The sequence below is a fragment of the Sceloporus undulatus genome, chromosome 6, assembly GCF_019175285.1.
Source record: "Sceloporus undulatus isolate JIND9_A2432 ecotype Alabama chromosome 6, SceUnd_v1.1, whole genome shotgun sequence".
Classification (NCBI taxonomy): domain Eukaryota; kingdom Metazoa; phylum Chordata; class Lepidosauria; order Squamata; family Phrynosomatidae; genus Sceloporus; species Sceloporus undulatus.
Window position 1 is genome coordinate 125,250,483 of NC_056527.1, and position 18,560 is coordinate 125,269,042.

General features: G+C 41.4%; 1 protein-coding gene across 3 annotated transcripts in view; it reads right to left on the minus strand.

Moving 5' to 3' along the window:
- The window catches only part of EBF2 (EBF transcription factor 2), a 206,135-nt gene that overhangs the window by 156,176 nt on the left and 31,399 nt on the right, over positions 1 to 18,560 (minus strand). For all 3 annotated transcript variants that reach the window (XM_042476112.1, XM_042476113.1, XM_042476114.1), the window contains exons 2-6: positions 18,318 to 18,474; positions 16,997 to 17,060; positions 16,134 to 16,189; positions 15,697 to 15,770; positions 8,554 to 8,622 (exon numbers count right to left, since the gene is read on the minus strand). In XM_042476112.1, coding sequence (XP_042332046.1) covers positions 8,554 to 8,622; positions 15,697 to 15,770; positions 16,134 to 16,189; positions 16,997 to 17,060; positions 18,318 to 18,474 — 420 coding nt within the window. The remainder of the gene's footprint in view (positions 1 to 8,553; positions 8,623 to 15,696; positions 15,771 to 16,133; positions 16,190 to 16,996; positions 17,061 to 18,317; positions 18,475 to 18,560) is intronic.

Below are 18,560 nucleotides of genomic sequence, written 5' to 3' on the forward strand. Positions count from 1 at the left end.
CTGCCATGGTTCAATGCTATGGAATTCTGAGAACTCTAGTTTGTTGTGGCACCAGAGCTCCCTGACGGAGAAGGCTAAATGTCTCACAAAACTACTATTCCCAGCATTCCATAGGAACTATGGCAGTTGAAGTGGTGTCAAACTGGATTATTTTTGCAATGTGGATGTAGCCCCAGTTACGTAGTGGCTCATAGCTCAGCTGCAGGGATGCCTAGATTAGAGTTCCTTGAGTTGAGTGACTACTGAAGTTTCAGCCCAACAGCTATTGGAGGGATAATATTCAGCACCTTGGACAATTCTTTTAAAGTGTGGACTACAACCCTGAGCAGATTCACATCCCAGAGTCACCAGCCTCCAGCACCAACATTTATCTGGAAGATGACATGTTCGTCATCCCTATCCTGAAAGATTTATAAGGGACTAGGATTCTAGGAAAATGCCTGAATGTAAAGAAATGCTGAGACACGGGTGAGAAACACCCAAATGCCTTGAAAACAACGTTTAAAGAACATGGCGCATCATGCAGATGTCTCGCTGCAGCCAGAACATTTACGTTGGACTTCTCTTCTACTCTATATACTATATTTAGAACAGAAAAAATGCACAGAGGATTAGCAAAAAAAATGTGGGTCCAGTTCTAAACTATAGCTGAAAACTATTTTTGGCAAGTCAATGTGAAAACATTGCAAGTCGGCAGTTTTTTATATTAAAAATGGCTTGCAAATATCTCACACACATACATACATGTCTGAGATAGACACAGAGACAGATGGTTGACAAATAGATTTTGATTTTGATTTTTGCCCTTGACTTAGGTCAATTGTGAAACTGAGTTCAAAAGTGCAAAAGTAGTTTAAGTCATTTCACTCAGCTGGGAGAGAGGAATGGGTCGAATCTTGCCTTTCCCAGTTGTCTCAGGCAAAAGCCTCTCCTAACTTGTGTACTCTTCCTCATTAATAACTTCTGTCCTCTCAACCACACTCTGATCTTATTGGCGACACACGTCTCCGTTTCCACCTGTGAAAGGTTGGAGGCTATGGAATCGAGACTTGGTCTTTTGACTCCTAAACTGAAACTCTACTCAAACATATCAGACTCCATTATCCTTCTCTATTACCGTATATACTCAACTATTATACTCATGTATAAGTCGAGGGCAGGTTTTAGGGCCAAAATTATAGATTTTGATATGATCTGTGGACAAGTCGAAGGTAAGACTTAGGGGCATGTAACAGAGGATCTAAAGCAGTGGTTATCAACTTTCCTAATGCCGCGACCCTTTAATACAGTTCCTCATGTTGTGGTGACCCCCCAATGGATAGAAGAGTTGTGTCTTGGTACCTAAGACCATCAGAGATATGTGTTTTTTTGATAGTCTTAGGTGACCTCTGTGAAAGGGTCATTCAACCTCCCAAAGGGGTCACAACCCACAGGTTGAGAACTGCTGCTTTAGACAGAATCATAGAGTTGGAAGAGACCGTAAGGACCATCCAGTCCAACCCCCTGCCATGCAGGAACTCTCAGTCAAAGCATCCCCGACAGTTAGCCATCCTTTAGATCCTTTGTTATGTGGCCCTAAGGTTAACCCTTGACTTATCCATGGGCATATCAAAATCCATGATTTGGGCCCCAAAACCTGCCCTTGACTTAAACATGAGGTCAACTTATAGTCGAGTATATATGATAATTATCCTAAATCCCTCTTTTTGAAGGTTTGCTTTCCTTTTCCAGTACAGTCCTCTGTCTTCTTGTACAGGATCCTCCTATCTCCCCAGGCCACCAACTTCATTGTAAAGCAGTTGTTTATATGTATCATAACTTTTTTTTCCTGCAGCAAGATATTGAAAAGACGCTCAGGCACAGACATACGCAACCTGCTCACTTGCCTCGGAAATCCTCCCACTTTTGTTGCCAGATTTCACTTGCCGGGTATTCATTTTTAGTGCTTTAGCCGGAGGGAGGAGGCGAATGGCCGGTGGGAAGGGGAGGCTGGGGGAGAGAAATCCAATGTTCTTTAAAAAGGGACCAAATCAATCATTTGTCAAATGACAAGGCAAAGCACACCAAGTTACTGATTCCTTGCAAACATCCCGACTACTAAAAAATTAATCAGCACCAGATGGCACAGCAGTGGCTGGTCACAGGAGAGCTGGGCTTGAGCAGCAAATGAAAGCATTTGACTCGGCAGGACAAGTAGGGAGATCATGGCAAGCTCAGGAGGAGAAAGGGTTGGGGTTGGTGGGCTCTTGCAGGGAACCGTGGGGGAGGGATGCGCTCAGTTTGACCATCCGATGCTGCAGCAGGACCAAACAGCCTTGCCTTGATGGGAAGAGAAAGGGCAAGCTAAGCAGTTGTGCTTTGATGGGCACAAATCCAAACATGATACCACAGGGCCAATGCAAGAGGGGCCGATCTCTAAGGAAGGCATTCTGCTCCATAGCTCTGACACAGAATCTGCTTTGCATGCAGAAGGTTGCATGCTCCAGTTCCAGAACAGGAACGGAAAGAATGTTTTTTAAAACAAACAAACAAAAATTGGAACAAAAAAGATATATTCAAAAATATGTTTCTCAGGAGCTGAAGAACCTTGGCAAAAAAGACTCCTGGACTGTTGACAATCTTCACTGTTTGGGACTCATTCTGTGCAAACTTTGCAAATGGTTGTTTTGTGCCGAGAGCAACATTTTCTACATAGGTCACCGCATTTTCTGTGCAGAAAATATTTCTAGGCATCTATATTATTTCCTGTGCAGAAAAAGCTTTTTTTCTGATTCATTCACTTCCGAAGAAACTTGGTGAAGAGTTACATCCCTACTCTAGAGTCTCCATACTAATCTAGGAAGTACCCTAGTCAGAGAACTGGTGCCAGTCCATGTTGATGAGGAAGGCAACACACAGCACATGGGTTTAATGTGACTCCTCCATACATTTGGGAGCCCCCTCAGACTATGCTGCCAAAATTCCAGCAAACAAAAACATCACTAATTGAAAAGCCACTCTTTCCATTCAATGCAAGATATGTAGGAAAAGTTCTCTAGGACTGCATCCACATGACAGAATTAATGCAATTTGACATCACTTCAATTGATATGACTCCATCTTATGGAATCCTGGGATTGATTGTTTGTTGTGGACGGCTCAATGACTCACAAAACTACAAATCCCAGATTATGAATGAGTCCTACTGAACTGAATGGGATTGTTTTTTGCACTTCCATAGGGTTAGCCTAGATGTTACCTATTAATGCTGTATGCCACATCTAGCGCAAACATCATGAAATGCATGATATTTAAAATTGCCTTGGCTTTTGCAAAAAAAAAAAAAATCTATGGACAAGAATTAAGAAAGCAATGAACTAAAAGAGTAAATTTGCATCGTTGGAATGACACTTGCAGCAGAAACATTTTGTGCTGTGGGAGGAATTTTTGGATTGTGTTCAAGGAGAAAAAATGTTGACAAGAAGAATTCATGTTCTCCCATCAGAGATCTCCATGGTCCTTCTTCCCAGCCCAAGTTGATAAAGCTAAAGAGACAAAGCCATTCTAATGCAACTGTCCCTGAACTGCAGAACTAGCCACCACACTGTAGGTGGGATTTCTCAAACGGAGACCAAAGATAAGCTCTATTTAAACTCAAGAAGAGTCATTTTTCACATTCTATTACAAGAAATAAGAAAAGTATTTGGCCACCAGCTACTCATCACAATAGAGATAGTAAACATCTGTCCCACCAGTCATTGTTGGATTGCAACTCCCAGCATTCCTCTACACTGACCAAGCCAGCTAGGACTGACAGATTATATTGTTTCTTCCGATTCAGTTCTTTTCCAAAACGAATGCATCGCTGCCAATTTTCCATGTTCCCTGTTTTGTCCCAGAAAGTACATTATCTTACACATTGGTTCAGTATTCCAGATCTTTCTACACCACTCCTCCACAAGTGGCTTGTAGTCATTCTTCTATATCTCTAATGATTTAATAATACTCATTCCAGTTTCCTCCAATCCTTTCCATCTTTATTTCATCAGTTAATAAAATGACTTGTACATTTGATGGGTGTGTTCCCTGTTATTATTCCTTTGGATTGTTTGTGTAACTTCCATCCAATATCCTCACATAATATTTAAGTTTGAAATATTTGTTGCTCAACCATAGCCATATGTACTCTGAGATAAGTCCTTCTGGGTTGTAAAGTACTGACTCCCAAACACACTGGCACAAAATTGCACATTCCAGCAATTAATGATCTGTTAAGTGAAGTAATTCACAATATTGTAGTTAACCAAACAAAAGTCTAGAATTTTGTGACCCCCCTTTTTATACAATTTAAAAAGTTGACGGATTCATTTAAGGAGTATTTTAGATTTTCGGGTATCTTCTTAGCAACTAGAACTTCTTTACATATGCAACAAATGATACCAAATCACCAATGATATGATTTCCTCAATCCATGCTACAGTAAACTTTCTAGACATGTCATAGCATAATCCATGCTATGTGATGTTGTAAACTTGCTTAAGGTGTTAAATACTTCATTAACTGTGCTCTATACAAATGAGGAGATGGACTGTAAGTCTTTGAAACTATTCCTCTCATGCTCTATTGTAGCAGAATAATGTTGCTTTGTTTGTTATGTCTGCTTTTGTCCAGTTGCAGAGCAAAATAGAAGGACATGCAAAATTTTTCTAATAACTGTTCCTTGATATTGACTGGCAAACCACTGATTCACTTCTTAACTGTACTGTTTGACAAAGCTATTAGGGAAAGGTCCTTGGCAACTTTCTCATTGATCGATGCAGAAACCATGATTTTTTGCAGCAGGTAATATAGGTTTTGCAGCTGCTGTGTGAGTTTTTCTGCTTCTAACTACAGGGGTACCCCGGGTTACGAAATTAATTCGTTCCGCCGCCGCTTTCGTAACCCGAAAATCTTCGTAAGGCGAAAAAGCCATAGGCGCTAATGGGGAAAAGCCGCGATTTCGTGTGAAATAGCGCCGAAAAGCACCAAAAAAATTTTCGTAACCCGAAATAACCTTCGTAACCCGGAACAGTTTTTTTAAATGGATTTTTTTCGTAACCCGGAAATTTCGTAAGGCGGCGCATTCGTATCCCGGGGTACCACTGTATTAGTTGAAAAACTTCCAATGAATCCACCACTGTCTTGTCATGGTTACAACCAATTGCATTTTTTGTTTTGTTTACTATTTTCTCACTTTTCCAAAATTCCTGGTCCTTACTTTTGCGGGAGTAGGGGAATGGTGCTCTTTATTTTTAGTATCAAGATGTCTTTACAATTTTGATGGTTTCATGGCCTCTTCTGTGAAGCCAATTGATAGATATTCCTTGCTATAACAGCAGCACTTTGGAAGATGACTGGAAGAACCTCCATTTTGCTTTGAACAGGAGGCACCTGCATCAAACATCATCAGTTTCAAATTCAGCCAGTGATCCATCCTGAGGCTCAGCCAGAAAGTATGGTTACAAGATTCACCACGGTATCATTGCAAAGTCACTTTAACCAACCAAATGCTTTTATTTGCAGAAACCAAAGAAGAAGCACAATGGTTTCTGGGAAACAATAAATATTCTGAGAATGTGGTGGCACAACATGGACAACATTCGAGTTTGGTGCATTTATGAAGTTGGCTTCTGGTTGCATGCATGGGAGCCAGCAGAAGTAGCAAGTGCTGACTACATTTTCTTGCTATCAAATGATTATTTTCATAACCTGGTTTTATTTTTTATATATTTTAATGGGGTTTAGAAAAGCCAAGCTATATACAAACAAATGAGAGAAATCACTGTTTCATTCTTTGTTTCCTTTTAGTGGCTCCTGAAAGGAAGGACCACTATAGCTTTATGTCCATCTGTCCATCTGCCAATCTCATAACTCTTGAACCGCTTGAAATTTGGTATGGAGAATGCCTATGATCTCCAGAGGAAGCCTATTCATTATGGTCAGCGTGCGACTGTCCATTTGCCCATCTGTCCATTTCTTTTTTGTCTTTCTAAGTGTCATTCGAATAACTTTTGAATTGTGTGAGCAATGTTTATATTCCAATAACCTTTGAACAGTTTGAGATATTGTAATGAAACTTTGTGCAAATAACATCTATCACTGGAAAAAGACTCCTGCACTTTGAGATCAATGTATGACTGTCCATCTGACTGTATATCCATCCATCTATCTGTATATCTATAAAAGCTCATAGCATTTCTTCAAACCTTCATGAACCCCCTGTGAGGACATTGTGGGCCCCTGGAGGTCTGTGGACCATAAGTTAAGAATTGCTGTGCCAGATCATATTACACACAATAAATATACTCATAATAAAACATCATAAAAGTCCCCTGTATGGAACTGGAACAGCAATCTATCAGCTCAAAAGCAATTATAAGATGCAATTCCAATGGGCCTTTGTTCCTTTTACAGGACTGGCCCCAAATATTTTGCTGTCGGAGTAAAGGACAAGATGGCATTATTTCCCTCATTCAAAGTACAGAAGCCGGCTGGACCTGCAGTTAAACCTTACATTAACACTACAAAAGGGACAACATCCTTCTCCACTACACCTGGAATTTAGGACATACTAGGCAAGCCATACACCCAACAGAGGTTCTCAACCTTCGGTCGTCCAAATTATTTGGGCTTCAGCTTCCATAATTCCTGACTCTTGGCCAAGTTCACTGAGGCTTCTGGGAATTAAAAGTCCAAAACAAATGGAAGACTTGTTGGGAATGACTGCTTTCATACAACTCTGTTCTCTCGAACTTACTGTAGTTGCCCAGCATTTATTGCCTGAAACAGAGCCAGACCTGTTCTTCATTTCCAATCATTTCCATCAAAGCAAAAAAGTACAACTCATATTTTTCTTATGCTGAGAAGCAAAAACTCCACCTCTCTCTCAAACACACACACCTGATTGTGCTGCGTTTGTGCCTTGGGAGTCAAGTTCACCTAAGTTGCAAGCCCTTACACTTTCAAAATTCGCCCTTGATATCCCTATGGAAAGCATCCCTTGCTGCCTTAAAGCTGAGCTCCTGATTGACATGATGCCATTTCACCCAACTAGAGAAGAGGCAGAGAAGACAAGGGGGAATGGACACCTCCTTCCAGTAGACATGAGCATCACCTCTCAAAATACAGTTTTGTTTACTTCCAAAATACTGAATTCAGGATTTTCAGACTGAACAGACAGGGGAGAGGAGGATGTGGAGGGAACAGAAATATAAAGACTGGGGAAGTATGGCCACAACTTTATTGGTAATGGCTATTAGATTCTTGGCATATTTATTTATTTAATAAGCAAGGATAGCATACCAGCCATCAGGTGATCTCCCTGATCTCCAGTGAAACCCTCAGCCCAACCAGTCTATTGGGAGACACTTGGATAGAAGATTGTAGGGTTATATATGGCTACAAGCCACTGAAGATGTCCTCCTGCCATCTAGGAGTGAAGGAGAACTAACAGCCCACAATCAGGGCTTGCCTCTGACAGCCTTCACTCCCAGATCCCTTAATGGGACCACCAGTGTACGGGAGATAGGCACACAGGCCTTATCTTCTCCCTCTTCTCTTGGATCTGGCCCAAGGTCCAAACCATCATCTACAAAGTTGTAATAAGGAGAGACCAGGAGCAGAACAGGAAATGAAACACAAATACCATCTGCAAAACCCAGCAGAACACCACATGTTAGTTCTGACCCATGTGAGGATAGGGTAATCTGGTGTTGACTAAGTGCTCACTACTTGGTGAGGGACACTTGTCAACCCCCAAAGCAGTCCAGAATAATGATGATCTAAATCCAGTCTACCTAGAGAAACCTGTCCTACAGCCAGGCTAGCTCTAACTCTGACTGCATGGCTTTGTGGGGTATTCAGCATAGGGCCCTATATCAGTGCAGAGGACCTCTGGGAAGCCACAAACTGCCAGGATGAATATCCATATTGCCATATCTCTTGATCCATATTTTTGCCCACAGCCTCAGAAGCATGGATCCATTTAAACACAGACATATTATTTCCAAGCTCTGCTTTTAAGGGTTCGTCTTTGTTTGTTTTTAAACTATTCCTGATTCGGTTTCAGAAAAAAATGACACTGATTTTTCACAAACAAGACTTACTACAAGCAATTGTGAGAGTACTACATTCTGCATACATTTTAATAGATATTCCAAGCATCAGGCCATTTAGACTTGGCTGGCATCTCTTCCAGAATAATATGCCTGCAACCTCATTACTCTATAAAGGGATATTGGTGACACAGCAAAGGTAACCTGCAATGCTATCTGTTCCACTGATCCATTCCTTGTTGAAGAGAGACAACATTCAAAATGTTGACACATGAGGAAAACTAAAAGAAACAAGCAGAGGAGACTAGTAAAACCAGATTTTCCGTCCACTCTTAGATCGCTTCTCCAAACTATATACAGAGAACTGAAATCAACAAGTAAGCAGAGACTTACACAGAACATCAAGAACCTTTACTTCATCCATTGACACAAGATAGGACAACTTGCATTTTTCCAAAATACGTAACATTTTATTTCCTACCTGTCAATGATCACAGGATCCGAGGGCGTTTCATTGCGGTTCCCGCAGCTTTTCTTTTCACAGCAACGACTGGAGAAGATAAAACAAAAAGGAGAACATTCAGGAAGGAAAACAGCAATTGTTCCCAGTCCCAGGATTAGCATCTTGCTTCCTGGAACAACTATCAAAAGCCCTAACCCTACCTGGGTCCACAGTTTAACTGGCAGCAACAGGGTGATTACTTTAATTTCCCAGAATGCCCTGGGGCAACACTTACTTCAGCATCATTGTGGACAATGTGAATGATCAAACCACATGAGTCAACATTAGGTGACACAGAAGTCAACATGGCTTTTTGTGGTATCATTTACTCATTTTGCATCAGCAGGGGAAATAGCAGTGCTGCGCTTTTTTCCGAACTGTTGGCTACTTCTGGTTCTGAGCACTAAAATTGCTTCATCTGATCAGATGAACATACTGCTTTGGAAGCAATTTCACCTTGCAAGCCAGTCTCGGCAAGCATATTGCTATAGTTATCCACCGGTTAAAGAAATGTAATTCATTAACTGCCTCTTTTGAAAGCAGGCTTAAAAGATTCAGAAGCTCCCCACAACCATCCTCTCAAATTGTCCTGATTTGGCAGGACAGTCCCAACAAATCCTCTGTCATTCCACTTTTTCAGCTGCTTTTAAAACATCCAGGTTTCTCTCTTGCCCTTCCCAGTCAGCTCAGGCAAAAGAAAACCACCGCAGCCCCTCCAAGCTTGTGTAGTCTTCCTCATTAATAACTTTTGCCATCTTGATGTTCCTGACCTATATGTATCCCAGTTGTCATCTGTGAGATGTTGGCAGGTACAGTATAAGTGACCCTTGCTAGATCTTGGGGGAGCCACCACTCCAGGCTTCCAATTTAAAAGAAAATGGAATTGTATTCACCCAGAATATGTCCTGTGCCCTTTTGGTGGTTTGGGGGTCATTTTACTATGCCCCCAAAATAAATATTATTATTATTATTATTATTATTATTATTATTATTATTATTATTAATCTTAGGCCTAGGAGAGGCCTTTTCTCAGCTGTAGGGAAATATTTCTTTTTAAAAAAGAAGAAGAAACTGTTGTCAAACAACCCAGGAAAGCAAAAACACATCAAAAATGCTACCCAGTTCCCCCCAAAAGGCATGGGGAATATTCGCATTTTGGGAAAATGGTGAGGTGAGTCTCTAGGAGCCAAAAAAACCACGTCAGGACTATATTTTTCCCACTTTTGTTTCTAAACTAATGAATTAAAGTGAATGTCGCTATTCCGGCACATCAGTACAAGACCATTCTGAAACACGAAACCAAGTGTGAAGGGAAATTACAATTTAATATAGCAAAGCTACCTCCCATTGTCAGAGGCTATTTTAATAAAGTCTCTTCATGCACATACATCATATTTCCTGTTACAGAGAGCACCGATGGTTCAGTTCCATTGGGCTTTAAGGCCGTGTAATGCTTTACTCGCTCTTTCATTTTAATTTTAATGCCACTCTCAACATTTTACGGTACGACGTGGCTCTTGTTTCATTGTTTCTTAGATTTATGACAGGTTTTTATTACACTTCACCAAAAGAATGCCTATAACATGGGGTGTGATATTTATACATTTCATAAATGAACAGAATAGCATAGATAAGCCACACCAACGAAGCCTTAAAAATTAAAAAATTGTGCTTTCATTTGGCAGATACTTATAAAGCAACCAAAAGTACAATACTGGTCATCTTAGTTTGGAAGTCCCATTGCATCCCCCAGGACTTTCTCCCAGGTAAGAAAGCAGCAACTAGTCTTATTATCTTGTGTGAAAATGAATAGTATCAAAATTATTCTCCCATTTGGATAAGAGTCAGACCCACAAAGGAAAGGGAACTGTGTGCCTTGCAACAACGCCCTGAGACTCAATGTTATGTAGAAAAAGAATTTGAACACAAATATCTTTTCGCCTCATCCTTTGTTGATATCCCCTCTTGATACAATGCTGAATGCTGTAGGAACGCTCTCTCATGCCCTCCAACTGTTCCAATTTGACAGTGACAATTTCAATTAAACCTCCACTGTCCCACTTTTCCATCTGCTTCAAAATGTCCCGGTTTCACTCTCCTCCTCCTCCCATTTGTCCTTTGTCCTCAGCTTACTTCAATTGCTGCAAACTGAGTTCAAAGTGCAAAAGAGGAGTTTGATCTCAACTCAGCAGGGGGCACAGGATGGACCAGAATCTTTATCAATGAAAACAAGACAGTTTCCCATCCCAAAACAGTTTCACTCGTAAGTTCAAAGCATGGAAGGTATGCTCAATTTGGGCTGGGGGAAAAATATGCTGTGGTTATGACAGCATCACACACTACACTCTGATGTTGCTTGGAACAATGTGTCCCACTTTTCAATGGTGAAATATCATATTCTGTCCAGCCTGTACCTGTGATACTAGAGTCTGAAGCTGCTGAGGTGGGACCCACAAATGGGTTGCACTCTAGCCTAAGGCAGGTCACACATAAAGGAACTGTTCTCTTTGGTTGTTCTGCAAGTTTTGAACACTAAAGACTTTATTATTATTATTATTATTATTATTATTATTATTATTATTATTACTACTACTAAACTGCCACACTGGATGCAGCTCTGTCTTTTTCAGAGAAAACTGAGCTGCATCCAATATGGCAGTTTATAACACTAAAGTCTTTCCTTTTTGATGACGATGATCATGATGATGAAAAGGCAATGACTTTAGTGTTCTAAACTGCCATATTGGATGCAGCTCAGTTTCCTCTAAAGAAGACAGAAGGCAAAACCTTTTTGCTCATGCTATATTCTTTGATTCTGGTTTTAATCCCTTCAAAATATATATATATATATATATATATATATATATACATACACATACATACATACACACACACACACACACACACAGAGTTCCAGATGAAATATAGCCTTGGAGAAACTCAGTGTCCAGAAGGCGGTGTGCGTTTCAAAGAAGGGCTTATGGTTCCCCCCCTCTCCCCCTTTGAAAATGGTTTTAAAATTCAGCCCTCAACTTTCACCAAGAAAAAAAAAATCTGTCTCTAATTTCAAACTCAAATAAGCACCCAGCATGGTGGCCTTTGTTTTGTTTTCTTCTCCCCAACTCCTCCCTGGCATTGCATAACAAAAGTGTCTAAATTCACACCATCTGGCCGATAAAGACCTAAGCTCAGTGGCCGGCTGGCTCAGCTGATTATGTCTGCTGCTGTCTAGTCTGCGCCTTGTGGCGAAAGTCACAGCTGTGGGTCTCGCTGGCGCTCAATGCAACGCTGTTATTAGCCAGCTGTAGGCCCCGAGACTACTTCTGTTCACATTATAATATCTTTTCAGCCCCCTGAGCATCAAGGGCGCTCTGACTTCTGGCAGCAGACAGACAAAACAGTTTCCCCTCTTAGAAAGTAGTTGGCAAGACTGGGGAGGGGGCATTAATCCAGAAGCAAGGGAGATGACTTATGTTTTACAGTTTTCCGACACACATGCAGCTTTGCAGTACATTGCATGTACAATTTTGCAAACATGTCTGTTCAGTTGCAACTCTCGAGCCGAACATCTTCATCCACGCTTTCTTCAGTTCCTTTGAAATCTTCAGTCTCATTGACTTCCATGACATTTCCTGGAGGGTGCTTAAGATTTTAAGGGCCTAGGGTTGCCACATTGAAAACCGGAGAGAGATCCTATAATTTTGAACGTTGGTAAGGAAAGGGAATTGCTGCAGGTTTTGTGAGTCATACAACCAGGTAGCAAGCAATATCTGCTGACGTTCTGTCTTCTACACAAATGTTAAGTAGGACTCAGAGATATAGCCATGCAAGTGTGGAATATCAGGGAGCTTGTAGCACCTCTGAGGATAACTGTGCAAAAGAAGTTGTAGCATAAGCTTTCATAGACTTGATCTACTTCTTCAGATGCCTGGAGAGGCTTACAGTATAGGAGCTATCCCTAGATTTCACTCTGGCAACCCTACTTAAGAGTACAGTGACGACTGGAGCTACATCTGCACTACTGAAATAATCCAGTTCAACAACACTGTAACTGCTGTTAAAGTGGAGATTGGAGCTGCAGCTGCACTGCCAGTTTGACAGCACTTTAACTGCCATGGATCCATCTGATATTTTCTCCCTGAAATAGAAGACTAAATGTCTCACAGAATTGCAGTCCCCAGACCCTCATAGCACTGAGCCATGGAAATTAAAGCAACATCAAACTGCATCATTTCTGCAATGTGGATGCAGCCCAGCACTAAACAAGCGCTCAGCACTAAACAAGAATCCTAATTATTGTGGATCAGAGATTTCCCCTCTTCTACCAGCAACACACTGTTGCATCTGCATAAATATTTAGACAACATGCCCGCTAAGCCTGCATCTGTCACTTGGAGAGAGATGTAGAAGGCGCCGGATACACTTGTCTACATTTTGAGGTGAATAGTCATGCAGCTCCATGTGGCAAATCAGAAAGATGTTCATCATCCGACTCAGACTGAAAAGCAAGGCCTGTCACTCACAGACAATGGGCATCCACTCGAACGGCAAGGCTAATACAGTACATTAAATTTTGATATACTGTGTTACCAACACAGGCAAAAACTAAGAGCTTTAAAAAATTGATGCTGCTCCATAAGCAGAACACCGCAAGATATGATGATTGTGCCTAAAAGAAAAGTGTCAAAGGCGGCTAGGCTTGGACAAACCAATACAAGTCCCATTTGGAGTAGGCTGTGTAGTCTTGATTTAGTAAAACAAATACATATAATCTAACCTCCAATTTATAAGACACCAAAGACACTTCCTTTTGAATTATTAGGATTTTGAACTGAATTATCTATTTGGTTCCCTAATCCAGAGTGTTACATAGAAAGGACTCTGCAGAAGTCTAATTCTTCTCTGGTTCCTCTATCAAAAATAGATGGCTCAGGGTTAATAAAATTGGGCTTTTTACCATTGGAGAGTCAAATTCATAGTACCACTTTAATTCAGGCATGGCATATTTTGACAAGCATAATTCTATAGGGACAAAAGTCAATAGCTATATGGTTGGGAAGAGACAGTCAACAGACATGATGAAATGTTATCACAATAAAAAAAAACCTCAACAGTGACAACCACACACCTATCTTCATATAATTATATTTTACATTATCTTTGCTACCGTAGATGGAAATTAAAGAGCGAAACACAACCTCTTTTTTCCCCTGTCTTCCTTTTCTTTTGACTTAATCTCTTTTTCCCTTTTTTTCTCTTTAAGCTGAACCATTTCACACAAAAGGTTCCCTGTTTGCAATTCTAAAAAAGTATTTTTTCAGATGGTGACAACAAACTAATTCATTTAATAACTGATGCGGACAAATGTTCAACTCATAAAGTTGCGATGACTGTGTTAGCGACTCCTAAAATGTGGCATGAATTTGTCTCCCAAAATGTAATAAATGGCCCTGGAGTGAGCAGTGTGTCCATTTTGAGTTGTACTCTGTTGTCGATCACTGGTTTTAGGAAATATGCCTTACTGCTATTAAATCTAATGTATACTAATAGGGGAGATTTAAATGCAAGCTTAACTCTTGTTTTGTGAGCATTGGATTCGAGTTCAATTCCCTGCTCAGCCACAAAAACCACTGGGTTTCTTGGGTGACTTGCACTTTCTCAGCCCCAGAAAACCCCCTGATTTAGGCTCACCATAAGTTGGAAATGACTTGACACACGATGGCAGTTTAAAGTGCTTCCTTATATCCCAATTGTGCCAACTATGGGCCCATACAGATTGGCCAAAATAAAGCTGCTTCAGGTCACTTTGGAGGTATGCTGTTTAAGTGATGCATGCGTCATAAGAGTCCGGAAGCTGCACTGAAGCCATGCTCCAGTCCTAAGGGTTTCTCCTCCATTAAAAAGGTTGCAATGGTGAGGCTTAATTACTGTCAGATAAGATAAGCTTATGTTGGTAGTTTTAGTCTCACTCTTTTCTACCAAGTTTTTAACTTGACTGTTTTAGATTTGAAATCCACCTTGAGTCTCTGTACTGGGAAGAAGGCAGGAGGAGGAGGAGGAGGAGGAGGAGGAAGAGGAGGAGGATGATACCACACACACAGAGACAAACACACCAGTAATTTCTCTGATATTGAATTCAGAGTTCAGAGCAAAAGAACTTGCCTCTGAACGTTGCTTATTCCACACTTCAGAGGAAGAACCAGCAAAGACACATACTGTTTGGATGCCATTAATAAAGGCCAATCCAAGCACCAGAGGTAGACAACTTGGTGACTCCCAAACATATTGGACTACAACTTTCCATCAGCCCCACCTAACATGGCCGACAGGTGGTGATTGTGGAACTGTGATCGATAACATCAGAGGGGACTAGTAACTAACACTTCCACACCTGCCTCTCTTGATCTTGTGGTGAGATTCCCTTGTGGAAGGACCAAGTGTATGCCCTTCCTTGCTTTCTTTCCAGGGATAACTGTGAATCGTAGCATTATTCCTATAAAGTCAGTAGATCCCACCTTGAGTGGGTAGATCTTCAGGAGATGGCCACAGCTCATTACCTGTCTTCCTGGATAGGAGCTGGGAGGTATGAGGACTACAAATCCCATCAGCCCCTGCCATCATGGCCAAGTATGAGATCCCACCTTGAGTGGGTAGATCTTCAGGAGATGGAGTCTAACAACATTCGGAGGACCACATATACCTGTTCAGGATTGATGATATTATAATTTAAGGACATATAATGCTGTTGGTTGATTATTTGTCCTGAGTCTAAATTCATAGGTATATTGTTCACTGAGTCATTGTAGAAAAAACTACAGTGGTGATGACAAGTGGTCCTAATAAGAAGGTACTTTGAAAGAAAAAGAAAGAGAGCAAGAGCAAGAGCTAGAGCTAGAGCTAGAGATGATAGAGATAGAGATAGAGATAGAGAATAATATCACACTAAGAACCTATATTTAATTGTATTTTAACCCATTTCTATTCCATTTTTCTTCTCTCTGGAAATTCAAGGTGATACCCATCTGGATGCCCAGTCAGGCACTGACCAAAGTGAGAGCTGCCTAACCGCAATAAGCTCCCGGTGTCATAGTAGTCTACCACAAATAAATGGGATTGTCTTACCTGCACATAACTTCATGAGTGAGCAGAACTCTGCACATTTCGGGATTCTTGTTTTGTCCTTCGTAGGCGATAGGCTATAGAATACATGGAGAATTACAGAGAGTTGGCATCAAAATAGATAAATAAATAAAATCCCCCAGACAAAACTTCTCTCCTACTAAATAAAAAATGGAAGGATGGGTTGGGGCAGGGGAAATAATGTTTGGAAATTATGGTGTTTTTCCAGCATTTTTGTCCGCACTCAGCTAACAAAAGAAGGAGAAAAAACCCAAAACCCGCATTAGAAATTGTTAATTTGGGAAATATAGTACCCCTCCCAGATTACAATACAATGGATCTGACTTTGAGTAAGGAGCAACGCAGACAGACAAACGGATCAGAGGACAGGAACAACCCCAACAACACGTTTAGAAGCAGAAAAAAGGAATGGATCTTACCTGTTTTGTGACTGAATCAATGAGCCTCACAAAGAGATCTTGTTCAGTTCTGACACCTACAGGTAACATAAAAGTAGTCGTATATGGGAGAAGGATAAAACTGCTTCCAAATGATCCCTTTCCCATAAGGATAGCCTTCCCAGGATTGTGAGTGAAAAGCCAGCAAGACTAAAGCCATGTGCACCTCTCCATTTATACCAAGGGCAGCCAAAGTGTAGCCCTTCAAAGGCTGCTGAACTGCAGCCTCTAGCATTCTTGATCACTTAATATATTGAGTAAGATTGATAGGAAATGAAGTTCAGCAACTTCTGGAGGTCTGTCCTTTGCCCACCTCAAACTACACATATATACATTACATGCACACTTATACATTAAATTATCCCTACTAGAGCTGCCAGAGTGAGAACTGGAAAGGGCTCCTGTATCTTTGATAGTTGTGTAGAAGAGGGAATTTCAGCAGGTGTTACTTGTTGTTGTTGTGTGTCTTCAAGTCATTTCCAACTTATGGTGACCCTAAAGAGAACCTATCCTGGGGTTTTCTTGGCAGAATTTGTTCAGAGGAGGTTTGCCGTTGCCTTCCTCTGAGGCTGAGAGAGTGTGACTTCTTGCCCAAGGTCTATGGGTTCCCATAGTAGAATGGGAATTGAACCCTGGTCTCCAGAGTCATGGTCCAATACTCAAACCACTACACCAGGCTGGCTGTCTTCACCTTTCAACAACTCATCCAATGAGTCTACTATAGGTGAGACTAACCAACAGACTCCAACGTATCTGTTTAAGTCAAGAACTGCCTTAAGGGTAAGATAACTTTTCCACAACCTTTTGTTGGGGGAAAGATGGAGAGAGATCATCAGCTGACTTACCATTGCTGTAAAGAAGCTGCAGTTTGTAGTGGGTCCCATTATTGGTTTTTTCATTGCCTTGTTCCTGAAAAGGAGAAGGGAGAAATAACTGATTCAGAAATAACATAATTCAGAACAGATTTCAGCTGCATCCACACTACAGATTGAATGCAGAGGAGGGTTGTCATGGCCATCCTCTGAGGCTGAGAGAGTGTGACTTGCCCAAGGTCACCCAGCAGGTTTTATGGCTTAGCAGGGATTTGAACCCTGGTCTCCGGAGTCCTAGTCCAACGTTCAAACCACTATGCCATCCAGGTACTGAAATAATCTGAGCAGTTTATAATATTGTGAGAAGGTTTGGCATAAGAATTTGCAGTTGCCATAACACCTGCTCCAAAGACCCCATCCCACCCCCATAATTGGTGGATTCCCATCCAAGTGCTAACCAGGACCTACTCTGTTTAACTTCCCAAATCAGATGGGATCTGGTGCCTTTCGGGACTCTGTACTGCTTCAGAAACAAGGCCACCAGTGCCAAGAAAGTTAACCACTGATTGTGGCAATGGGAGACTGGCATAGCAAGGCCAGAAGGCCAGGTGAATACTTTCTGAGACCAAGCTTCAGGAAGGTTTCTCGTGGTGCCCAGAATGCATTCTGATAGTGAGCAAACTGAAGGCTCAAAGAAAGTAAAATGGATGTGCTGAATTTGTAGATCCAGCTGAACCTGACCAGGGGTCCTGCCCTTTCATATTACATGATGCTGGAAGATGTTTTGAAGCCATTCATTCTCATTCTCTGTCACTCCCTTCAGCCATTTGCTATTAGAGCAACGGGCCTTTGTACAGGAAGGGTTTCCTGCATGCCTCTATCCTACACATGCTTTCTCTAAAGCTTTCCACATTTGATCAATCATCCATTGTGGGAATGCATCTCTGCAACCGGACCAGAAGCCCAGGAACCTTCCAGGTGTGTTTGCAGGCACTTAAAAGACTCCTCTGGCTGCAGCTGCTCTGCAGAAATAATCCACTTTGACACTGCTTTAACTGCCCTGGCATTCTGGAATTTGTAGTTTTGTGAGCTATTTAGCCTTCTCTGCCACAGTAATCTACAGATCCCTGGATTCCATAGCATGGCGTCATGGCAATTAAAGTGGTGTCGATCTGCATTATTTCTACAGTGCAGTATATTTTGGACCCTAGTTGCCTTAAAGTTTGCTTAGAAGAGTGGAGAAGGTTTCTTTGCAAGATCGCACTGAGCCATTGAAAAACAAGGGAGTGTTTTGGGGGGACTAGATTTTAATTATGATAATTATTAATTATTTTGGGGGGATAAGGAGCCTTACTTTGTCGTTTTCCACGAAGTCCACGAAGGCTGTCCTCTCGATCTCGACTGGCTGCCCTTGACGATCGTAGAGGGCCAAGACGAAGTGGAAGAAGTTGGACTTTCTCAGGTTGGAAGGAGGCTGCTTCTCGAAGTGGGCTCTGGACAAAGCCACGCCGCTGCAAAGGAGCCAGACAACAAGAAGAGGACAAGTGGAAGGAAGGAAGGAAGGAAGGAAGGAAGGAAGGAAGGAAGGAAGGAAGGA